The 26,202-nt window shown below is 46.8% G+C and overlaps 1 protein-coding gene across 4 annotated transcripts in view; it reads left to right on the top strand.

The window, feature by feature from the left end:
- The window catches only part of CIC (capicua transcriptional repressor), a 463,331-nt gene that overhangs the window by 180,388 nt on the left and 256,741 nt on the right, over window positions 1–26,202 (top strand). For all 4 annotated transcript variants that reach the window (XM_078651325.1, XM_078651327.1, XM_078651324.1 and 1 more), the window contains exons 3-4: window positions 24,008–24,157; window positions 24,682–24,892. In XM_078651325.1, coding sequence (XP_078507451.1) covers window positions 24,008–24,157; window positions 24,682–24,892 — 361 coding nt within the window. The remainder of the gene's footprint in view (window positions 1–24,007; window positions 24,158–24,681; window positions 24,893–26,202) is intronic.

Genomic DNA, 26,202 nt, shown 5'->3' with positions numbered 1-26,202 from the left:
GGACTGGGGGCATCTGCTGTTGCAGAGAGCAGGAACCTCCCGCAGGAGTCCAAGTGGAGCTAGACAGGCAGGCTAGGACTGTTGCAGAAACTGCAGGAATAGGACTGTACCGACTGGACAATACCTGACCTAGCTGGGGTAGCAGAGGCAGCTCGGGCAGTGCACACTGTCTACAGCGCACTGGGGAGACAGAGACGGCATCAGCTTCTCTGCCACAGATTTAGAGCACGCCCTGTACTAACGTGGTGGGATACAGATGTGTGCGCTCCATCACTAGCCACAGAGCACATGCCAGAGAGTGCTTAGCGTTTCAAGGCCACAAGAGGTCTGGGGAGGTTCCCAGGCCTGGAGGCCTATCCTATCCTTGCCTCACCTTAGAGGAAGCCCCTACCCTGCCCCACCGAGCGGACAGTCACATAGTCCTCTTACCATCTCACGTGTGACGTGTCTGGTTGAAGTTTACCTTTCTCGTCCAAAGAGCCAGAGGAAGATCACCCCCTCCCCGATCGTGGAAGATACCCCCCAGCCTCCACCTCGAGGAAAGCTTCCAGCCCCCGCCACCCTTAGAAGAGATCTCCTATCCTGAAAGATGGTGTCCAGACTGGTCCTTAGCCATCGCCTCACCACCAACAGGGGAACCTGCTGCCACTGTTCAACCCCCTGAGACCTTTAGCTGTTGGCCACAGGGCGAACCACTGCCACCGTTCCACACCCCAGGGAGTTCCTTCCTCAGTTTCCCCACTCTGCACTTGGAAGGCCCTTGATGTCCTCTCCTCCTCTGCCCCCTTCCACATCCAAGAGCCGGGCCTCGGCTGGGGTCCCACTCCGAGGAGCCAGCCTGCTCTCAGTCTAGTCGTGTCCTTGGCCGTGGGCCCACCTCCCAGGGGACGAGCTGCTGCTGGGGTCCCACAACCCCCAGGAAGACCTACCTCCGCCCCTTGTGTCCCAGACCCCAGAGAGCCTTCTGGCTGTGACTCCTGGAAGGCCCCCTGACCTTGCTCCCCTCCCTGAGAAGGTCCCTGGCCCTACCGTGAAAAAAACGGGTCACTATCGGGCTAGTCTGCTTCACGATGGGCGACCTTTTCACTGCCAGCACCTAGTGTTAATGTCCCGTGGTACCCGTCCTGCTCACCCGGACCAGTACAAGGAAGGTGGCAGCCCTTACCAGTAGGACAATTCTAAGACAGTGCAATACTAGGGCTGCACTGGGACAGTAGGACCTCACCTCTCCTCACCTGGGCCACTGGACCATTACTTGCATAGCACAGGGAGAGTAGCAGCCCTTCCCAGCAGAACCAGTAGGACAATACTGAGACAGTGCAATACTAGGGTTACATTGAAACAGTAGGACCTCTCCTCACTAGAGCTACTGGACATTTATCAGGACAGCGCTACCCCCCCCTCACCAGGACCACTGGACGTTTAAGAGGCCAGACCTTGGAAGTCTGCACTGGATGGATGATACAAGCTCCGGGCCAGGGCCATATTGTGTTCTGGGGGGCTGAGAAGTCACTGGGCAGAAGGGACATGCTGCTGGTATTCGTGACCCCACTCCTTGGCTGAGAGCCCTGCTGCCCCAGCAGTGTGCCAACAGAGGCCCCCTGGCAGTGCCCGGCGGACCCAGGGGCAGACAGCGGCCCTGACTCTGGAGCTGCTCCACTCTTGGGCATGGAGGAGACCTGAGCCTGGCACGCGCATCCGGGGCAGCATGTTTGCAGCCGAGAGGCCTCTTCCCCGTCGGGGGCTCAACATGTTCGGTTAGTGTGACTCATTTGCTTTGTTCATTCCATTGTACACGGATTCTGTCCACAAAAGATCACCAGTCGGCTTCAGGGGCTCGGACTGAGGGTGGGTGCCCATTAGGAGGGCATTAGTGAGCAGGTGACTCAGAATATAGCCCGTAAGATCCACCTACATGCAATAGTGGCATATTATAATAGCACATAGAAGGACAGTGTGAACTTCAGCAAGCACTTGAATGTATGAAGTAATAGTGAGAATGTAAACTAGTGCGAACTGGCCCATGTATTTAGAGTGTCACCTGGAACTAGTGTGTCATGTGATACTGTTAAATAGAATTAGTGCATAGTGTGAACTGGAACATGTTTGTTGAGTTATGGCGCCAGCTTGAATTAGTGTATAGAATAATTGTGCCTCCTGGAACTAACCCCTAGACCACCAGTGCCACCTGGAGCTAGCCCTTAGACCACCAGTGCCACCTTAAACTTGCCCCTAGACCACCACTGCCACTTGGACCTAACCCCTGGACCACGAGTGCCACCTGGAACTAACCCCTAGACCACCAGTGCCACCTGGAACTAGCCCCTGGATCACTAGTTCCACCTGTAACTAGCCCTGTATCACTAGTGCCACTTGGAACTAACCCCTAGGCCACCAGTGCTACCCAGGATTAGCCCCTAGACCACCAGTGCCACCTGGAACTAGCCCCGAGATCACTAGTGCCACCTGGACCTAGCCCAGAGATCACAAGTGCCACCTGAACCTAACCCCTGGAGCACGAGTGCCACCTGGAACTAACCCCTAGACCACCAGTGCCACCTGGAACTAGCCCCTGGATCACTAGTTCAACCTGGAACTAGCCCTGTATCACTAGTGCCACCTGGAACTAACCCCTAGGCCACCAGTGCTATCTAGGATTAGCCCCTAGACCACCAGTGCCACCTGGAACTAGCCCCTAGACCTCCAGTGCACCTGGAACTAGCCCCTAGACCACCAGTGCCATCTGGAACTAGCCCCTAGATTACTAGTACCCCCTAGAATAAGCCCCTGGGCCACTAATGCCACCTGGAAGTAGCTCCTGGACCACCAGTGCCACCTGGAACTAGCCCTTTAGATCACTAGTGCCACTTGGACCTAGCCCCTAGACCACCAGTGCCACCTGGAACTAGCCCCTAGACCACATTTGCCACCTGGCAATACCCCCTAGATCTCCAGTGCCAACTGGAAGTACCCCTAGACCACTAGTGCCACCTGGCACTAGCGCCTGGACCACTAGTGCCACCTGGACCTAACCCCTGGACTACCAGTGCCACCTGAACTAGCCCCTAGACCAACAGTGCCACCTAGACCTAACCCCTAGACCACCAGTGCCAGCTGGAACTAGCCATTAGATCACTAGTGCCACCTGGAAGAAGCCCGTGAACCACTAGTGCCACCTGGAACTAGCCATTAGAACACTAGTGGCACCTGGAAGTAGCCCCTGGACCACTAGTACCACCTGGACCTAGCCCCTGGATCACTAGTGCCCCCTTGATCTAGCCCCTGGACCACTAGTGCCACCTGGACCTAGCCCCTGGACCACTAGTGCCCCCTTGATCTAGCCCCTGGACTGCTAGTGCCACCTGGAACTAGATCCTGAGCCACTAGTGCCACCTGAAAGTAGCCACTAGACCACTAGTGACACCTGAACAATACACCCATAGACCACCAGTGCCACCTGGAACACCCCCTGGACCACTAGTGCCTACTGGACCTGGTCCCTAGACCACCGGTGCCACCTGGGACTAGACAATAGACCACCAGTGCCACCTGGAACTAACCCCTTGACCACCAGTGCCACCTGGAAGTAGACCCTAAACCACCAGTGCCACCTGGAACTAGCACCTAGATCTCTAATGCCACCAGGAATTAGCCGCAAGATCACTATTGCCACCTGGACCTAACCCCTAGACCACCAGTGCCACCTGGTACTAGCCCCTAGCCTGCTAGTGCCTCCTGGAACTGGCCCCTAGACCGCTAGTTCCTCCTGGAATTAGCCCCTGAACCGCCAGTGCTACCTGGAAGTAGCCTCTAGACCACTAGTGCCACCTGGATCTAGCCCCTAGACCGCTAATGCCACCAGGAACCAGCACCTAGACCACCAGTGCCACCTGCAATTAGCCTCTGGACCATCAGTGCTACCTGGAAGTAGCCCCTACACCACTAGTGCCACCTGAAAGTAGCCCCTAGACCGCTAATGCCACTTGGAAGTAGCCCCTGGACCGCTAGTGCCACTTGGGAGTAGCCCCTGGACCGCTAGTGCCACTTGGGAGTAGCCCCTGGAACGCTAGTGCCACCTGGAAGTAGCCCCTAGACCACTAGTGCCGCCTGGAACTAGCCCCTAGACTAGTGCCACCTGGAACTATCCCCTAGACCGCTAGTGCCATCTGAAACCTACCACTAGTGCCACCTGGAACTAGCCCAAAGAATAATGGTGCCAAATGGATTTAGCATATAGAGGAATAGTGGTAACTGGAGCTAACACAGACTAATGGTGTGAACTAGACCTAGCGGACAGAATAGTCTTGCCAGCTGGAAGTAGTGCATAGAATAATAGCGCCAAGTAGAACCAAAGCTAGATCGATACGGCAAACTGGGATTAAAGCATTTAATAGTTTGAAAACATACATAGATGGGGAGAACTGGAATCAGCACTAGTGAACGCAAATTAGTGGATAGAAGAAAAGTGTGAGCTTGAACTCGAGTCATAGTGTAAACTGCTTCGTCTGCAGCACATAGAAGAAATTAATGACCTACAATATAGAATTGTGACGTAATCTGGACCTAGGGAAGAGTAATAGTGCCAGCACAAACTGGCGCATAGAGTAAGAGTGCGGATAGGAGCTAGCATGTAGGGTAACAGCGCCTATAGCAGTGTTTTGGAATGAGCTCAAAGGGTACAAGGTACAACTAGAACTAGCGCATAGACTGATGTTGCTAACAAACTAGTGCTCAGACAGATACTTCCAACTGGAACTAGCCAGGAGAATAAGAATTGAGCTAGAAATAGCGCATATAGCTATATTGCCAACTGGGGGAATAGCGCCAACTGCAATTCCTGCATAGAGTAAGAATGTGAACTGGAAGAACAGTACAGGGAAATAGTGTCAAGTATAGCTAGTTCAGATGGTAAGTCAAGCAGGAGCTCAAGTATAAAATATTAGTTCCACATGGAACTGGTGCGTGGAATAATATTGTGAACTGGAACTGCTGCTCCTGGTAATAGCGTAAACTGCAGCTAGTACATGCAATATTCAAGGCAATGGAAGTAGTTTAAGGTACTAGTGCCAGCTATCCGTAGCTACTAGAATATTAATGTGAACTATAATTATGATTTCCTGTATTCAGTTTTTATTTTTGGAAAATATTGGTGGGGTTTTTCAGTGTTTTCAAGTGATTTCAATATCTTTAAAAAATAGTGTTTATCACTGGTTCCACATTTCTCAAGCCATTAGAAACAACCGAAACAGTGTTTTTCCGGTGTTAATGAAATGTTTTGCTTTTATTATTGCTTGGTTTCTGCACTGATAGTATGTAGACAGTGTACGTATAGTGTATATGAGGACCAAATAGATTTTTGCAAATGAAACTAATTGTGGTACACCATATAATACTTCTTCGGTGAGTCTTTGGTAATGTGCGCTCACTATTAATTTCCCATGTAAACTTTCATGAAAAGACCCTCTCAACATTGGCACTTAAGATGGGCAACGCCAAAACAATTTATTAACATAGCTAATTGACATAGCTTTCCATGCCAATACTGGTGTATTTTAAGGTTGCGATTCTCAGGGCAGGTTCTGCAACATGTGTGTTGATCTGGGCACTTATGTCCTCAGAGTTATTTATTTATTTATTTATTGCCATTTATAAAGCGCGACAAATACCCGCAGGCGTCTTGGCGCTAGTCAATTTGCATAGATTAGATCGGTGTTATTTGCTCCGACAAGTTACCTTCGTTTCATAGGGACTATTGGGCGAACAACCAAGTCTTAAGTCTCTTACGAAACTGGATGAGTCTAGCGCTTGATCTGATGTCTTGGGGCAGGGTATTCCAAAGTTTTGGAGCAGCGACCAAGAAGCGACGATCACCCCATGACACTGTTTTCGAACGGGGAATCACTAGGTGGTTACGATTAGCGGACCGAAGGTGACGGGAAGGTTGATATGGGACCAGTTGGTCTGTTAAAAAATGCGGACCTTGCTTATTTAGCGCTTTGTAGACTATACATAGTGACTTAAACTTGATCCTATTGTGGATCGTCAGCCAGTGAAGTTGTTTGATAGTGTCTGAAATGGCCGCAAATCTTGGAATTCCCGAAAGCAGGCGTGCTGCCGCATTTTGTATCGACTGCAACTTTCTCGTAACCCTAACCTGCGTGTTTAAAAATAGGCCGTTGAAGTAATCCAGTGATGACAGGACCAAGGAACTAACCAAGGTTTTTATGGCGACTGCTGGCAAAAACGGACTGATTTTTCTGATCATGCGTAATTTATGGTGGGCGGTGGCGGCCACTTTGTTTGCATGATCCATGAAATTTAGACCGTCATCAAAGGTGACTCCCAAATTTCTAACCTTGGTTACTGGCTTTGGAAGTGCTCCAAATGTGGAAGGCCACCAATGAGATGACCTGTCTGGTGAAAGAGGTCCAAAAATAACTACCTCAGTTTTTTCTGAGTTGAGTTTCAGGCAATTTGTAGCCATCCACTCTCTTATCTCCGTCATTCCATTTTGGAAGCGCTGGGCGACTTCCCCTCAGTCACCCTTAATGGCCAATACCAATTGCGTGTCGTCCACATATGAGGTTAGGCTCATCCCATGTGCTTTGATGACATTAGCACGGTCCGACACATAGATATTAAATAGTGTCGGACTCAGGGATGAGCCTTGAGGTACCCCACATGGTAACGAGAGTTTAGCAGATTGGTACGGTCCAAGGGTAACGGCCTGGGTTCTGTCTGTGAGAAACGAGGCGAGCAGGTCTCTTGCTGGAAGGCAGATGCCCATCTTTTCGACACGGTCGACCAAGATCTTGTGGTCGACCGTGTCGAAAGCGGCTGATAGATCCAACAGTACCAGAACTGCTGTCCCACCCTGGTCTCGAATTAATCTCACATCATCGGAGGCTTTAATTAAGGCAGTTTCGGTTCCATGATATTTCCGAAATCCGAACTGAGTGTCGTCAAGCAGTCGATGTGTCTCGATGTGCTCTGATATTTGTATGTTCATGGCCTTTTCAACCACTTTGGCTATGAAAGGAAGGCTGGCAATTGGCCGGTAGTTTTTTTAGCTCAGTCTTATCAAGACAAGGTTTCTTTAGAAGAGGTTTGAGCAGTGTGGTTTTTAATGACTTAGGATATATCCCGGAGCTCAAGATGGAATTGCATACTTGTGTGAGAACCGGGATAATCGAGTCCATCACAGGAGGAAGGACCGAGAAAGGACTAGGGTCCAATGCTGATCCTGTTTTAATAGTGGAGACGATATTTAGTGTGTGATCATTAATTAGTGGTTTAAAACTGATCAAAGCTGTAGCTGGAAGTGTGTTGGAGAAGGAGGGATCTGCTAAGGTGGATTTCGAAGTCGATTTGGAAGTGAAGGCTTGGTAAATGTCGTCCACTTTAGTAAAGAAAAAATTAGCCAGTGCATCGCACATAACTTGGGATGGATGTGGAGTCAAATCAGGAATGTTACCTGAAAGGGATTTGGTGATTTCATATAGCTTTTTGCTGGAATTCTTTGCCTGCTCAATTTGATCTGAATAAAAGGACTTTTTAGCCTTTACAATCATGGTTTTGTAAACGGCCAGTGATTCTTTATAGCGGGTCCTACTTACTAGGTCATAAGTTTTCCTCCAATGCCTTTCACAGTTCCTGTTTTGTTGTTTTTGCTTTTTTAATTCATCCGTATACCACGGAGCAGTTGGAGTGGACCTATTATTAGATATTGACTTAGTAGGGACCAGAAGATTAATAGCATGGCCCAACCAGTCCTGGAATTATTGTGTTGCCATAATTGAATCAGAGGAGATCAACGGGCGTGTATAATCAAGCTGTTTTCTTAAATCTGGCTGTTTAATATTGTTCCATGCTTTAAAAGAGCCGAGGCTTGAGGAGATGGTTGCCTTGTTCAAGGGTGTATTTATTGTCATAGTGCAGAATACAGCATGGTGGTCTGTCCATGGCATCGGTAAACTATCCGATACCCGTAAACCCACGACATTAGAAAAAATGCCGTCTAAGATATTGAAGCAGTCAAATTTGTAGCAGCACTTTTGAAACTACAGATGAGATTCCCCTTTATGGAAGTTATCTAGAACTTGTACAGAATACCACAGTGAGGTTTCATTGACTTCAGATGCCGTGGTTGGTGAAAGGACATTTCTATGCATCATTGCAAGCCATTTCTCGTACATTGTGAAATAAAAGTTCCTGAATTGCTCTTCAACATTGCAAGCACTCTAACATGGCACATGTTGCAGTACCAAAGTCACTAAAGGTGTCGCACAGCCTACTCTGAAGGAGACGTTTCACATCTACACCAATTATACTGGACACATGGCAGTCAAGGGTGTTTTCAGACTCTAGTTTTTTTTAATGTCCACTACAGCAGTTATGTTTTCCTGTTAAGAATGCAGTAAAGTGTACTTTTTTTTCACATCACGATCAATATGCGACCAAAGACCCTCACATTTCTTGCCTTTGGCATCATCACTCTTCAAAAATTCTGTAAACGGTTGCCACATGGATAATATAGCATTCATAGCCCCTTGGACTGAGAACCATCAGCTAAGGGAAAAGTCTGGATGACTCTTTCTTTGATGCCACACAAAGCATGAAATGAGAAACATTTGTGTTTTAGATTCAGTGCATAAGAAAACAGTGCACCAGAATGGAACAAAAAGTCAAAATCATTCCTCATTAACCCTGAAGATTGTAAAGATGCTTTCAGCATACCATCTAACAAGTGGCACGGATCTCCTATAGGGAAGCACTTCAGCTCAGGTATCAATTTTGACAGGTCCTCACGCAACTTTTTCCTATATAGATGGGGAGAGGAGTTGGCCTAACGGCTAGGGCGGGCAACCTCGAATCTGGGGAACTGGGTTTAAGTCTCGGCAATGACGCCTAACATCCTGTGATTCAAGGCAAATCACTTAATCTCCTGGTGCCTAACTAAAATGAATGTGTCCTCATGTAATGCAACTGGTGCTATGTAAGGTGCTCTGATACCCGAATCAGGTCAAGTTCGCGCCATATAAAACTCTGTAAAATAAAAAAAAATAAGTAGCTGAATCACTGCAAATACAAACAATATCACTCCATTCTTGAACGTGGAAATAACCTTTTTTGCAGAGCATTCCAAGTGACATTTCGTTCCATGTTTTCCAAAAGTCTGGTGTCATGTTTTCACCACTATCCCAGCTGCTTGGCGATACCGCTCTTTTCACATATACTTGTGGCTATACCTTGCATTTAATTTTTAAAGCCTGAGGTGCTGGCAATTCACCTACTATCAATACAGACTCAGTAGAAACTAGGGGCTGATGTATTAAGGGTATTTACCCATTCTTTGTGGGTAAATGGGATGACACATTCGGCAAGATTCTTATGAAACAAGCCATTATACCTATCAGTAAAAGAATCAAACCTAGCCATTATATCAAATATGGTTTTGATATTTCCTAATTCTCTACAGTTTATAAAATAATTAAAAAAGACCTAAAACATGCTTCTAAACCCTTTTAGACCAAAGACCACAACACTGGAAAAAGGAAGAGGAAACAATATTTGAGTGGCATCCCTAAACACGAAAACTAAAGCAGAATAATGTTAGCCTAGTCTTTCTTACTGCTAGCTTGTATAACAGTTACATTGTATTGGCCTCTTTAGGAAGAAACATTATGACTGTCACTCTCTTTTTCCTTTCTTTGAATGGCATTTAGTTTGTGGTTCTGCAAGTGTTTTTCAGTGTTTATATGTTTTGACTGTTGAGGGCTACTTCTCCTTCAGTGGGGTTTTATCACTTATTATAGGTTTAAACCTAAAACCGGACAGCCTAACCATAATTAAAATGTAGAACGATACCAGGAGTAACTGTAGTATAGAATGATTTTGTGATTTGGAGCCACTGCATACAGTAATAGTGATAACTGTAGCCACTGCGTTCAGTAATAGATAACTGGAGCCACCATGTACAGTAATAGTGATACCTGGAGCCACTGTGTACAGTAATAGTGATACCTGGAGCCACCGTGTACAGTAATAGTGATACCTGGAGCCACCGTGTACAGTAATAGTGATACCTGGAGCCACCGTCTACAGTAATAGTGATACCTGGAGCCACCGTCTACAGTAATAGTGATAACTGTAGCCACTGCGTTCAGTAACAGATAACTGGAGCCACCGTGTACAGTTGTAGTGATACCTGGAGCCACTGTGTACAGTAATAGTGATACCTGGATCCACTGTGTACATTAATAGTGATACGTGGAGTCACTACATGCAGTAATAGTGATAACTGGAGCCACCCCATACAGGAATAGTGAGGACTGGAGCCACCCCATACTATAATAGTGATAACTGGAGCCACCGCATACAGTAATCGTGACACCTAGAGCCACTGTGTGCAGTAATAGTGATCACTGGAGCCACCCCATACAGTAATAGTGAAAACTGGAGCATCAGCATACAGTATTAGGGATAACTGGATCCACTGCGTACAGTAAAAGTGATAACTGGAGCAACCCCATACAGTCATCGTGGTAACTGCAGCTACCCCATACAGTAATAGTGATAACTGGAGCAACCCCATACAGTAATAGTGGTAACTGCAGCACCCCATACAGTAACAGTGGTATATGGAGCCGCTGCGTACAGTATTTGTGATAACTGGAGCGACCGCATACACGAATAGTTATTACCGTGCACAGTAATAGTTATAGCTGGAGCCACTATACATACAATAATAGTGATGATTTGAGCCACCCCATACAGTAATAGTGATTAATGGGGCAACTGTGTACTGTAATAGTGATAACCGACTGCACCTTACACTAATAGTGAGAACAGGAACCAGCGCTGTCCATGCTGAATAATCACCTAAATTGGAATAAGGCAGCAACAGAACACGACAGACTAGTTTCAACTGGAAATAGTGCCTAGACAGTCGCAGACTGGCAGTGTCGTGGGACAGTAGTGCCTACTGGAAGTCGGCATGTTTGTCGGCCCTCTGAGGGGCTTGCTTTGTGAGGGTTGGACTCACTGTCCACCCTCGCTGAGGCCACACACCACTCACTGCCGTCCTCTCTGTGTGTGTGTGGGGGGGGTTACAGGTATGTTTGTGAGGGTTGGACTCTCCCTCCAACCTCGCTGAGGTCACACACTGCTCTCTGTTGTCCTGTGTGTGTGTGTGGGGGGGGGGTCAAAGAGTGTTTGTGAGGGTCAGACTCACTTTCCACCCTCGCTGAGGTCACACACCGCTCACTGCCGTCCACTGCAATTCCTGCATAGAGTAAGAATGTGAACTGGAATTGTAGTACAGGGAAATAGTGTCAAGTATAGCTAGTTCAGAGGGTAAGTCCGGCAGGAGCTCAAGCATAAAATATTAGCTCCACATGGAACTGGTGCATGGAATAATATTGTGAACTGGAACTGCTGCTCCTGGTAATAGCGTAAACTGCAGCTAGTACATGCAATGTTCGAGGCAATGGAAGTAGTTCAAGGTCCTAGTGCCAGCTATCAGTAGCTACTAGAATATTAATGTGAACTATAATTATGTATTCCTATATTCAGTTTTTATTTTTGGAAAATATTGGTGGGGGTTTTTCAGTGTTTTCAAGTGATTTTCAATATCTTAAAAAACAGTGTTTATCACTGGTTCCACATTTCTCAAGCCATTAGAAACAACAGAAACAGTGTTTTTCCTGTGTTAATGAAATGTTTTGCTTTTATTATTGCTTGGGTTCCTATAGACAGTGTACGTTTAGTGTACATGAGGACCAAATAGATTTTTGCAAATGAAACTTATTATGGGACACCATATAATACTTCTTAGGTGAGTCTTTGGTAATGTGCGCTCACTCTTAATTTCCCATGTAAACTTCCGTGAAAAGACCCTCTCAACATTGGCACTTAAGATGGGCAATGCCAAAACAGCCAGTACACAATTTATTAACTCCGGCCATTGACATAGATAGCTTTCCATGCCAATACTGGTGTACTTGAAGGTTGCGATTCTCAGGGCAGGTTCTGCAACATTTGTGTTGAGCTGGGCACCTATGTCCTCAGAGTTATTGAAGCAGTCAAAAATGTAGCAGCACTTTTGAAACTGCAGAGGATATTCCCCTTTATGGAAGTTATCTAGAACTTGTACAGAGTACCACAGTGAGGTTTCATTGACTTCAGATGCCGTGATTGGTGAAATGACATTTCTATGCATCCTTGCAAGCCATTTCTTGTACATTGTAAAATAAAAGTTCCTGAATTGCTCTTTAACATTGCAAGCACTCTAACATGGCACATGTTGCAGTACAAAAGTCACTAAAGGTGTCGCACAGCCTACTCTCAAAGAGATGTTTCACATCTACACCAATTATGCTGAACACATGGCAGTCAAGGGTGTTTTCAGACTCTAGTTTTTTTTTTTATGTCCACTACAGCAGTTATGTTTTCCTGTTAAGAATGTAGTAAAGTGTACTTTTTTTCACATCACTATCAATATGCGACCAAAGAGCCTCACATTTCTTGCCTTTGGCATCATCTCTCTTCAAAAATTCTGTAAACGGTTGCCACATGTATAATATAGCATTCATAGCCCCTTGGACTGAGAACCATCAGCTAAGGGAAAAGTCTGGATGACTCTTTCTTTGATGCCACACAAAGCATGAAATGAGAAACATTTGTGTTTTAGATCCAGTGCATAAGAAAACAGTGCACCAGAATGCAATAAAAAGTCAATAGCATTCCTCATTAACCCTGAAGATTGTAAAGATGCTTCCAGCATACCATCTAACGAGTGGCAAGGATCTCTTATAGGGAAGCACTTCAGCTCAGGTATCAATTTTGACAGGTCGTCACACAACTTTTTCCCATATAGATGGGCAGAGGAGTTGGCCTAACGGCTAGGGCGCAAAAACAACAATTGATGGACAGAATGCAGAACAATGTCATACATTCACCCCAGTACAGAGATCTGGGTTCCCATGAGGCACAGGGTCAGACTGATTTGCATATAGCCATGTCTGAAATGGGGTGGCTGTGTGGGCTAAAGAATGGTGATGGATTAAACCCAGATCAGTTGACTGGGGGTGAGTGTTTGATTTGCTCAAACGCTCTGTCCATCATTCCCTTTTGTATCGCTTTGTTCGCCCTAAGTGTGGCAGGGTATGCTCAGACGTGAGTCCCTTGCTCACTTGGCCACTGGATTCAAAATAGCCTGGCTGATGAGGATTATGAATCCGAAACCGGTCCCAGGATGCTTGTTTCCGGTCCATGGAAGACGTGGCTTGGCAGTTCGGGCTGGACTGTTCCCATGAGGCACAGGGTCAGACTGATTTGCATATAGCCATGTCTGAAATGGGGTGGCTGAGTGGACTAAAGAATGGTGATGGATTAAACCCAGATCAGTTGACTGGGGGTGAGTGTTTGATTTGCTCAAACGCTCCGTCCATCATCCCCTTTTGTATCGCTTTGTTCGCCCTAAGTGTGGCAGGGTATGCTCAGACGTGAGTCCCTTGCTCACATGGCCACTGGATTCAAGATAGCCTGGCTGATGAGGATTATGAATCCGAAACCAGTCCCAGGATGCTTGTTTCCGGTCCATGGAAGACATGGCTTGGCAGTTCGGGCTGGACTGTTCCCATGAGGCACAGGGTCAGACTGATTTGCATATAGCCATGTCTGAAATGGGGTGGCTGAGTGGGCTAAAGAATGGTGATGGATTAAGCCCAGATCAGTTGACTGGGGGTGAGTGTTTGATTTGCACAAACGCTCCGCCCATCATCCCCTTTTGTATCGCTTTGTTCGCCCTAAGTGTGGCAGGGTATGCGCAGACGTGAGTCCCTTGCTCACTTGGCCACTGGATTCAAGATAGCCTGGCTGATGAGGATTATGAATCCGAAACCGGTCCCAGGATGCTTGTTTCCGGTCCATGGAAGACATGGCTTGGCAGTTCGGGCTGGACTGTTCCCATGAGGTACAGGGTCAGACTGATTTGCATATAGCCATGTCTGAAATGGGGTGGCTGAGTGGGCTAAAGAATGGTGATGGATTAAACCCAGATCAGTTGACTGGGGGTGAGTGTTTGATTTGCTCATACGCTCCGTCCATCATCCCCTTTTGTATCGCTAACGGCTAGGGCGCTCCACCTCGAATCTGGGGAACTGGGTTTGAGTCTCGGCAATGACGCTGAACATCCTGGGCAAATCACTTAATCTCCTGGTGCCTAACAAAAATGAATGTGTCCTCATGTAATGCAACTGGTGCTATGTAAGGCGCTCCGATACCTGATTCGGGTCAAGTTCGCGCTATATAAAACTCTGTAAAGTAAAAAAATTAAAAATAAGCTGGATCACTGCAAATACAAACAATATCACTCCATTCTTGAACGTGGAAAGAACCTTTTTTTGCAGGGCATTCCAAGTGACATTGCGTTCCATGTTTTCCAAAAGTCTGGTGTCATGTTTTCACCACTATCCAGCCTCTTGGCGATACTGCTCTTTTCACATATACTTGTCACTATACCTTGCATTGAATGTTTAAAGCCTGAGGTGTTGCAAATTCACCTACTATCAATACTCACCCACTAGAAACTAGGGGCTGATGTATTAAGGGTATTTCCTATTCTCTGTGGGTAAATGTGATGACACATATTCGGGAAGATTCTTGAAACGAGCCATTTTTCCAAACAGTAAAATAATCAAACCTAGCCAAAATATCAAATATGGTTTTGATATTTCCTTATTCTCTACAGTTTATAAAATAACTAAACCATGCTTCTAAACCCTTTTAGACCAAAGACCACAAAACTGAAAAAAGAAAAAGAAGAGGAAACAATATTTGAGTGGCATCCCTAAACAACAAAACTCAAGCAGAATAATGTTAGCCCAGTCTTTCTTGCTGCTAGCTTGTATAACAGTTACATTGTATTGGCCCCTTCAGGAAGTAAAATTATGACTGTCACGCTCTTTTTCCTTTCTTTGAATGGCATTTAGTTTGTGCAGGTGTTTTTCAGTGTTTATATGTTTTCACTGGTGAGGGCTACGTCTCCTTCAGTGGGGTTTTATCAGTTATTATAGGTTTCAACCTAAAACCGGACAGCCTAACCATAATTAAAACGTAGAACGATACCAGGAGTAACTGTAGTATAGAATGATTTTATGATTTGGAGCCACTGCATACAGTGATAGTGATACCTGGATCCACTGTGTACATTAATAGTGATACGTGGAGTCACTACATGCAGTAATAGTGATAACTGTAGCCACCCCATAGAGGAATAGTGATAACTGGAGCCACCCCATACAGTAATAGTGATAACGGGAGCCACCGCATACAGTAATCGTGACCCCTGAAGCCACTGTGTACAGTAATAGTGATAACTGGAGCCACCCCATACAGGAATAGTGATAACTGGAGCCACCCCATACAGGAATAGTGATAACTGGAGCCACCCCATACAGTAATAGTGGTAACTGCAGCTACCCCATACAGTAACAGTGGTAACTGCAGCTACCCCATACAGTAACAGTGGTAACTGCAGCTACCCCATACAGTAATAGTGGTAACTGCAGCTACCCCATACAGTAATAGTGGTAACTGGAGCAACCCCATACAGTAATAGTGATAACTGGAGCAACCCCATACAGTAATAGTGGTAACTGCAGCACCCCATACAGTAACAGTGGTATATGGAGCCGCTGCGTACAGTATTTGTGATAACTGGAGCGACCGCATACACGAATAGTTATTACCGTGCACAGTAATAGTTTTAACTGGAGCCACTATACATACAATAATAGTGATGATTTGAGCCACCCCATACAGTAATAGTGATTACTGGAGCAACTGTGTACTGTAATAGTGATAACCGACTGCACCTTACACTAATAGTGAGAACAGGAACCAGCGCTGTCCTTGCTGAATAATCACCTAAATTGGAATAAGGCAGCAACAGAACACGACAGACTAGTTTCAACTGGAAATAGTGCCTAGACAGTCGCAGACTGGGAGTGTCGTGGGACAGTAGCGCCTACCGGAAGGCGGCATGTTTGTCGGCCCTCTGAGGGGCTTGCTTTGTGAGGGTTGGACTCACTGTCCACCCTCGCTGAGGCCACACACCGCTCAATGCCGTCCTCCTCTGGATTGCTGTGTGTGGGGGGGGGGGTCACAGGTATGTTTGTGAGGGTTAGACTCTCCCTCCAACCTCGCTGAGGTCACACACTGCTCTCTGTTGTCCTGTGTGTGTGGGGGGGGGGAGTCAAAGAGTGTTTGTGAGGGTCAGACTCACTTTCCACCCTCGCTGAGGTCACACACCGCTCACTGCCGTCCACTGCAATTCCTGCATAGAGTAAGAATGTGAACTGGAATTGTAGTACAGGGAAATAGTGTCAAGTATAGCTAGTTCAGAGGGTAAGTCCGGCAGGAGCTCCAGCATAAAATATTAGCTCCACATGGAACTGGTGCATGGAATAATATTGTGAACTGGAACTGCTGCTCCTGGTAATAGCGTAAACTGCAGCTAGTACATGCAATGTTCGAGGCAATGGAAGTAGTTCAAGGTCCTAGTGCCAGCTATCAGTAGCTACTAGACTATTAATGTGAACTATAATTATGATTTCCTATATTCAGTTTTTATTTTTGGAAAATATTGGTGGTTTTTTTTCAGTGTTTTCAAGTGATTTTCAATATCTTAAAAAACAGTGTTTATCAGTGGTTCCACATTTCTCAAGCCATTAGAAACAACAGAAACAGTGTTTTTCCGGCAACAGAACAAAACATACTAGTTTCAACTTGAAATAGTGCCTAGACAGTCGCAGACTGGGAGTGTCGTGGGACAGTAGCGCCTACCGGAAGGCGGCATGTTTGTCGGCCCTCTGAGGGGCTTGCTTTGTGAGGGTTGGACTTACTGTCCACCCTCGCTGAGGCCACACACCGCTCACTGCCGTCCTCCTCTGGATTGCTGTGTGGGGGGGTCACAGGTATGTTTGTGAGGGTTAGACTCTCCCTCCAACCTCGCTGAGGTCACACACTGCTCTCTGTTGTCCTGTGTGTGTGTGGGGGGGGGGTCAAAGGTGTGTTTGTGAGGGTCAGACTCACTTTCCACCCTCGCTGAGGTCACTCACTGCTCTCTGTAGTCCTGTGTGTGTGGGGAGTAGGGGGGTCACAGGTGTGTTTGAGAGGGTCAGACTCGCCCTCGCTGAGGTCACACACTGCTCACTGCCGTCCTGCTCTCTGTGTGTGTGGGGAGAAGGGGGGGTCACAGGCTGTTTGTGAGGGTCAGACTCACTCTCCACCCTCGCTGAGGTCACACATCGCCCACTGCCGTCCTCCTCTGTGTGTGTGTGTGGGGGGGGGTCAAAGGTGTGTTTGTGAGGGTCAGACTCACTTTCCACCCTTGCTGAGGTCACACACCTCTCACTGCCATCCTCCTCTGTATGTGTGTGTGTGTGTGTGTGTGTGTGTGTGGAAGGGGGGGGTCAAATGTGTGTTTGAGAGGGTCAAACTCACTTTCCACCCTCGCTGAGGTCACACACAGCTCATTGTTCTCCTCCTCTGTGGGTGTGTGTGTGTGCGGTGGTCACAGGTGTGTGTGTGTGAGGGCTGGACTCACTCTCTACCCTCGCTGATGTCACACACGGCTCACTGCCGTCCTCCTGTGTGTGTGGGGGGGGTCACAGGTGTGTGTGTGTAAGGGTTGGACTCACTCTCTACCCTCGCTGATGTCACACACCACTCACTGCCGTCCTCCTGTGTGTGTGTGTGGGGGGGGGGTCACAGGTATGTGTGTGAGGGTTGGACTCACCCTCGCTGAGGTCACACACCGCTCACTGCCGTCCCCCTCTGTGTGTGTGTGTGTGTGTGTGTTTGTGTTTGTGTTTGTGTTTGTGTTTGTGTTTGTGTGTGTGTGTGTGTGTGTGTGTGTGTGTGTGTGTGTGTGTGTGTGTGTGTGTGTGTGTGTGTAATTATGAGAGTCCGCTAGGACCACTTTAGCCCACTTAAGTCTATGCCCCTGGGCTATAGGGATAACCGGTTCCTGAAAGAGGACATTAGACCCCCACCAAAGACTAAGAGCACCCAAAGGCAGCCAAAAGGGGTTGTGGTCACACTGCTGATGTCGGACTACTCTAAATTCAGTTATAGAAGCAAAGAGACTGTCGCAAAGATGTAATCCGTAATGGAACTAGCACCAGCCCCCATAAAAAGTTGGGATCCTCGGTTCATTGCGTATCCCACCTATTAAAAAGGTACAGAATGGAGGGATTGATGAACAGGTGTAGGAAAGTGGGTTGCTGTTGCAGTAACCCCCTTCCCCCTACTAAATTTCTGATGCACTTTGACTTGTTGTGCCCTGGGTCCCTGCCAATCAGGTTCCCAGGACCTATGTTCTTACCAAAACTGTACCTTTGTACCCCCAAATGGCCCCTCTCTGACCACATGTAAGTCCCTTGTAAAAGGCACCATGGGTACCAAGGCCCTATGACAGGGAAGGGCTCTAAGGGCTGCAGCACATATTGTGCCACCCTTCGAGGTCCTGTACCTTAACACACACTGCCATTGCAGGCTGCGTGTTTTGGTGCAGAGAAAAGTGAAGTCGACATGGCACACATACCTGTGTGCCGAGCCTGCAGCCCACTGCCTACGGTATAGGTAAGACACTCCTCTAGCAGGGGGCACTATACCACTGGTGAGGGTACAGTTGCATGAGCACTGTACCTCTACAGTGTCTAAATCCATTCTTAGACATTGTAAGTACAGTGAAGCCATAAAGAGTATATGGTCTGGGAGTTAGTCATTATGAACTCCACCCCCATCATAATGGCTTTACTGAATTCTGGGAAGTTCTGTAGCAAACGTCTCAGCATAATAAACCCACACTAATGCCAATGTGGGATTTATTATATATGGACTCAGAGGGCATCTTAGAGATGCCCCCTGAAAAACGACCAGCCTCTGGTGGTGGGTTCCCTGACTGGTAAACACCAGTATGCCACCACAAGACATGTTTCTGGACTCCTTGGGTGGGAGCCTTCTCTCCCTGGGCCAGCAACAAAGCTTTTCCTGGGCAGAGGTGGTCACACCCCTCCCAGGCCAGGAACAGCCTTCTGTGGCAGGGGAGCTTGCCGCCTTTGTAAATTGACCCTCAGGCTCTCCTGCAATATGGAGCAGGCCCCCTTCCTGTCTCCCCTCCTTTTCGACAGGAAATATTAGAACAGCCCAGAAGGTTTGCCCACCTCTGCCAACCCCACCCCTCAGGTGGGGGAGGCTAGGTGAAGCCCACTCTTCAGTGCCTGCCATCTTACAGATGGCAGACCCTCTCAAATCAGTGTTAGGGATTGTGCCCACTCACCCATGTGTGGTGAACCCACCAAGAGTGTAGTCACCCTAAGGTCAGTAGCCCATTGGTCACTGACCTCGAGACCCCTAAAACACCCCCGAAATACAGTATTTAGGGGGCAGGCCTGAACCCTGAAGGCAGATTCCTGCAACGTATGAAGAAGGATGAAAGAAGACACCCAGTAGAGGAGTCAGCAGAGAACAGGGCTCGACAAATTCACTCGACGTCTCGCATTTGCGAGGTAAATTTTATGAGGTCAAGCGTTTTTTAGGTCCTACTCGCCCTTTCTGGCGAGTAGGAAAACATACTAACTTTTGTCCTCCGTCTTTGAAAGCGGAGCAAATGTGTTAAGATAACAAGATTTAAAGGCCTTTTTATTGCTCACAAAGCAAGTGAGCAATAAAGATGCCTTTATATCTTGTTATGTTGTCACATTTGCTCCGCTTTCAGAGACGGAGGTCAAGTAGGTTACTGTTAGGTCGAGGAGATTTTTCAAGGTACTCCAGGACCTGGAGGACTAGTACAATTTTTCAGATTTTTCGAGCCCTGGAGAAGAACTGACTTGGCCCCAGTCCTATCAGCCCGTCTGCAGTTACCTGACATTCTGCGCAAAAAATCGCCTTGTCCTGCAGCCAGCGACCTCCAGAACCCCTGGGAGAACTGACTGCCTTCAACAAAGACCAGATCTCCTGTGAACAGGAGCTCTGTTCAAAAGAAACACCAAAGAAAGACTCCGAGACTGCTAAGTACAAAGAAAACCGACTCCTGGAACCACCATTGCCCCCAGCCCTCCAGAGTCTGAGTCCACAGTGGGTTGATCCCTCCAGGACTTCATGACGTCGCCTGCAGCCTCTGCATGGAGACCACCCCATCCGCCAGTGACCCAGGAAGGTGAAATCATACCTCAAAAGGCACCCCTGCATCTGGCCGCCCTACGCCCTGGAGAAGAGGACCTGAGGTACAGCTATATCCCTGAGCCCTCCAACGTACCTGCCCAGTTGTTGATTCCTCCCGGAAGACTTTCTGGACAGAGTCTGAAGTCAAAATCCAAAACCGGCAACTCCCATTGAAAACAGGGCACCGACGCCAAATCGGCGCTCTGCACCCGGCCGTCCCTGTGCCGCTGTGGGTGCACCTTGTGTGCTGCCTCTAATCCCCCCCCTTGCCCTGAGCTAAATTCTAGGACCTTTGATCCCACATCCATGTGGGGTTCCTGTGAGCAGCCACCACGGAGGGCCTCCTATCCCCCATTGTATACCATTGGGCCTCAGCACTCTGCACCCGGCTGCCCTAGTGCCTCTGAGGGTATTCTTTGAGTGCATTCTTGGCCCTGGGGGAACCCTGGTTCTAACCCCAGAAATCCAACTCCCAAGACCAAGTACTTACCTTGAAACCGATAACCTGATTTTCTCCCATAGGACAGCCTTGACTGCTTTTCTGTGAGAAAGATCTAAGTGTGAAGTTGGAAATTGTATTGGAACCTAAGAAACTGTTTTAAGAAAAACTGGCTTACTTATCTTTTATGCAGGACATTTCCCAGTGTGATATCTATGCACATCACATTGAGTAGAAAAAGTAATCTAAAAAGTAATCACAAAGTAATTACAAAGTGACTGAAAAGTAATTTCAACTGTTTCTGAACACCAGTAAAAAAAAGCCAACTGCAGTCAACTGTATTATACCAGAAACATACTATTTTTCCTTCGTGCACTTATAAAATACAACAAAGAAACATTTTTATAACAAATTATTGGTCGGCGATTAGTCTCTCAGTGTTTGAAATCATTTCTTACCTGAGTGTGTACAATAAATGCTTAACACTACCCTCTGATAAAGCCTTACTGCTCACCCACACCACCACAAATAGAGAGTAAGGTATGATCTACTTTTACCTCTGTAAACCTTTGGGGATCCACTGGACTCTGTGCACACTATACCTTACTTTGGTATAGTATATACAGAGCCAGCTTCCTACAACAGGTTATTAAACATTTCTCCTATAGGGGTGTGTTTCAGGTGAGCCTGATCCCAAAGCGCCGGGTCACCATCTTGGGGTGAATTCCCATACAAGTAGGACTCAAAAAAAGGTGTAAATTTAAATCCCTTTGTCAGGAGCAGCCCTGTGAACCGAGATGAGGTGACCACAATATTGCTAAGGAGCTGGCCAAGCTCACTCTTAACACCAGACTTCCCCCGGGGTGGGTGATAAACGTTGACAGCTAGGACCCTCACCTGATGTGCAAAAGTCAGAAGCATGGCCAGAATAAAATGTGAGGAAGAGTCAACTTGCTCCATTTTACAATTGAGGTCTCATTTGATAAAGGTGGCTAGCCTTCCCTTACTTCTCCCATGAGTGGAAGACAAGACAGAAAAGAGAAAGGAGGCATGGCCATCTAAATCCAGGGAAACCCCAATGTGCCATGCCTCTTGTAAGCAGATAATGTCGGCCAGATATAGGAAATCCTTACACTCTTTGTCCGCCAGCTTCCCATTAATCCTTGCGTGTTCCAGCTTAAGGGTTTTGGAGGATAGCGGGGGGACATGGAGTGGGCACAGAGGATGGGGCCTGGGATTATTTGAGCCAGAACCCAGTCAGTCCTGTGCATCCAACCCGGAGAGGGACTCTAAGAGGTTGTTCAGAGTTAAACTGGGGGCCTGGGTAGGCAAGGAAACACAGTAGACCCGTGAACCCTGTGCCTTAGATCCCAACAAGCCTCTCCCGCCATACATCGCTCAGTAGAAGGTGAATTGGGTTTGTAAAGGTAACCCAAGGGAAGTAAAAGAACATTCCCTTCTTGCTAATGACCCTGTAAGTGTTGATGTAAAATGTCACCTACCTGCAAGCTATTAGAGAAACTAATTATGATGCAGTCGCCTGCTAGGGTTTAGGAGAGTGTCCCAACCAACCCAGCCTCAGGACCATGATTATGTCCCTTGCGCAAAGCTGGTCAATCCTGGTCTTCTTAGAGAGCCAGTGTAGGACTTTATTTGTTTAGTGCTTTTGGCGGGGATGCTGAATTTGTTGTGTTTGTTTAACATGGAGGAATTTTACAAACCGTCTTGTGCAAGTCTATCTTTGACCCAATCAACATTTGTGTTTTTGTGCTGTCAGCTATTTGTCTCATCGGTGTAGTGTTGATTCTTGGTTCCATAGTTGACCAGGAGGGCTTTGAGAGCCTCCATATACAGGCTGGAATTGATGGGAAGGGTGTAGATTCTTGGGGTGCTCCAGATGCATTGGTGGCAGCTTGGAAGTGGCCATTTGGACCAGCTTGTTTTAGTTGGAGCAATGCAAGGCAGCTAGCATAGTATAGTCTAGTCATAGCCCAAATGCAAGGACAGAATTTAGATCTGGGTTTCATTCTGCATGGTATTGGGAATGGTGAGATCAGGCTGGACCAAGAAGCAGAGATCATCATTGCCTATGATTAAATCTTGTTGTGTGCACCCCGGAGCGGCGCTGTCTGTGAGTCAGTGTGGCTCTGAACTGGACTAATCATCGTATAGGTGTGAAATGATGTTGAGAAGCTATTGCAGCTGATGACTACTACTTTCTTGTTTTCCTTTCCAAGTAAAGTCCGGTATGTAATCGGTTATGAGTCAGGTCTGGGTTGTATTTTCTTCAGCTGCAGGAAGATTTGTTTTCTTTATTGTATTAGGCGAGATGCTTTGTTCGAAGAATGCATTGGCTAATTTGACGACGGTTGTGTGTGCTTTTTACAGTGGCGTTCAGACATATGTGGTCCTCCTATTCAGTGGCTTTGTAGGTAGGTAAGTGTGCAAAGTGTGTTTGTGCCAGTGTTTTCTAGTCGGTCGACATCGGTATGATCCTTGTAGTGTAGTCTCTCTCTTTACCTGATATCTATCAGTACCTGTCTGTGAGGTGGACGGCGCTTCTAGGGTGGATTGGAGACGTGTAACGCACAGTAAATCAGAGACTCCAGTAATCTCAGGATGTTGTAATGCGTGGCGTGTTGGATATTGGGAAGCAACCAAATGTGGTTCTGGTGAAAAGTTGCTTTTAGGAAACGGGAGATGATTTACAAAGATGAGGCTGAAACAACTGAATCGCACCTATCACTACTCGTAAAAGTAAATATGAGTCCGTGGTGCTACGATCCGGGAAACCAGCCCCCTAACTTCCCATACGGGAATAGATTCCCACAAAACAGTCAGAAAAAAAGATCAGCGCTCAAAATATATTTGATTCATTATATAAAATATGCGATCAGAGAATATTATCATATATGGCACAGACTCCGTTTACAGTTTTCATCAAAATTTCCTTGATCTCTCCGTTTCTTTTTATACAAATCCCATATAGCCAACGTGTTTCGTCCCTTGACCACTTCAGGGCTGCAGCAACACAAACAATTATAAAAACACAATTTTAAAATCATGTCACACCATACTACATCATCATGGACCTTCATAATCACGAAACTCGTTTAGAGAGCGGATATGAACATTGCTTTGGTCTGCCGGAGATGATGACTTGGTCTGCAGGAGATGGTGTTGAGATCTGTTCTGGACAAAGTATTGGGAGGTGGGGAGTTGTGTGTTTGTGAGATAGTAGGGATTGCACAGTAGTGAACGGATTTGCTGAGACTGTAGTATTTTGAGGTTTGGGTTAATGCTGATGCCCTCTGCTTCCTCTGTTTTCTCTTTTAGTTTGGACCAATGTGGAGCCACGATCTGTCGCCATCTATCCTTGGCACTCGCTAGTCCCCTTCCTGGCCCCCAGTCAACCCGATTCATCTGTCCAGCCCAATGAGGGCCACCAGCCTGTGAGCCGACCAACCTCATCTACGCACGCCAAAGGTAAAGGGGCTAGATCGGAGGATGGGATAGGGAGTGTGCGTCTTCGCCAATGTACGTTGAAACTACTTCAGGGTTCATGGGAGCTTCTCACACTTGCGGAAGGTAAGAGAGGTGAGATTGGGTGGGAATTAGTGCCACATCTATGCATGGCAAAGGAACGAGAGGTGATGCATTGGGGACTGGGAGCATTGAAGCCTAGTCCTCCGGATGGCTGCAATTCAGGGGTGTCAGTGACGATAATAATGCTGTTCCAGGGAAAATGTCTGTTGAAACATTGAAGTCTGACATAGAAACACTGAAGTGTGACAAGATTACGCATTACACTGGCTGCATCATGAGGAGACTCGGAAGCACTGAAGAGTGAGAGGGTAACGTGTGATGCTGGCCCCATCATAAGATGTTGTGGGCACACTGAAGAGTGACAATGTGATGCATGACTCTGGATGTGTGAACAGAAGTAAAGACCATGACTGTGTCATAGGATGACAGGCATCTTGTTATTTCTTTTCCTTTTGACCTTGTAGAGCCCTCTGAGTCGGCTGCTGTTGCTTGTGAATCTCCTTGTCTATCAGGGAGTGAGCCAGCAAGGCTTGGCTCTGTTCATCCTGAGAGTCCAGTGTCTGAGCTGCAGTCTGCGGTGGGCCCCAGTAAATCCTCACATCATGATGATGACGTCCATGGGCCAGTGGGAGAGACACGAGTGGACAGCGAGACAGAAAGTGACCACGATGATGCGTGAGTACCACTGTTTAGGGGTATGTGTATGACCTGCGAGGTGGGCCTACTACTCCTTCTCCACCAATGGACTAGGTTGCCTGGGTAAAGTGTCAGCAACATTAGGAACTAGTAGTAGCTTTATATCCTTATCCGGTGAGGTACTGAGTTCTGAAGAGGGTACCTCTCTTGGTTTGCTGCCAGTTCACTTTGGAGAGTGAGAATTTTGTAAGGAGCTCATTGGAAGAACCAATGTCCAAGGATAAGCATGAAGCTGTACACTCTGTGTGTGTTAAATTAAACATGCACGCCTAGTGAATCATGTGACGCTGAACTGACATTTATATAGTGCCCTGTATTTTCAAGTCAAGTCAAAAAAAATGTTTATTTAGACCATTTGATCTATAAACCACAGTTCATCCTTTATCATTTAAAATCACATAACACAAATTCATATTCTTAACAGTAAAAATTATCCTAAAAACAACCTTTATACAATTTAAAACCAGAGTTCATTTGGATTATAGGGCTATTGGCTATTTTGGGCCTCCAGTCGGAACGGGAACTTATATACCCCCTGCATAAATTTCCCGATGGCTATCGCATTGTCAAGATTTTCCATATCAACTAGAAGCTCCCGTGCTTTAGTGCGATCCTCAATTTCATATTTTAAAAATATCGGGCGAAGTATTTGAAAGCGGTTATAAAAAAGATGATCAGTGGAATGCTTCAACTAATCTCAGCCATCCAAAATTACTCAAGCCATCCTAGAAATACGTTCACATCATTCGAAGCTCTGCAGCAACAAAAAATCTCCTCTTATCTGGGATCGATGAGGTCCTGCATCTTCACCGTCCCACATCCTGGCTACGTGTGAATCTTCTATAGCAGTGGTTAGAAAATTAATGGTCCCAACTAGATGACAGTTGAGAGGCATATTGGTGCTCTTATAGTGCAAGCTCTTTGGTTTGAGAAGGACGCTTAGTGTTGCATCTCTAAGAGCTTAGGCAGTCCCTCTAGTCCTCAAGGCTTTCCTACGTTCTCTATTGAGCAACAGGTTTCTGCTTCAGATAATTTTACCACTATCGCCTATTATTTGAGAAAATCAAGCAACACCAGGTCTATAACACTGGCTCTGTAAGCCCAACAAATCTAGACATGAATTTTATGCAGAAATCAATAAAGCAGTACACTACCTGCAGCTCGAACTCTCAGTAGTATACGCTCAACAAACTGTTAACCACATTGGTGCTAAGGCAATTCCCGCTACATGCTGATATTCTCTAAATCCCATTGTTCATGACCAGGTCAGCTCGTCATTAGCACAGGAT

Source organism: Lissotriton helveticus, chromosome 7 (genome assembly GCF_964261635.1).
Source record: "Lissotriton helveticus chromosome 7, aLisHel1.1, whole genome shotgun sequence".
In the NCBI taxonomy this organism is placed as follows: Eukaryota; Metazoa; Chordata; class Amphibia; order Caudata; family Salamandridae; genus Lissotriton; species Lissotriton helveticus.
The sequence above is the reverse complement of the archived record's forward strand: the minus strand, read 5'-3'. Positions and strand labels throughout refer to the sequence as shown.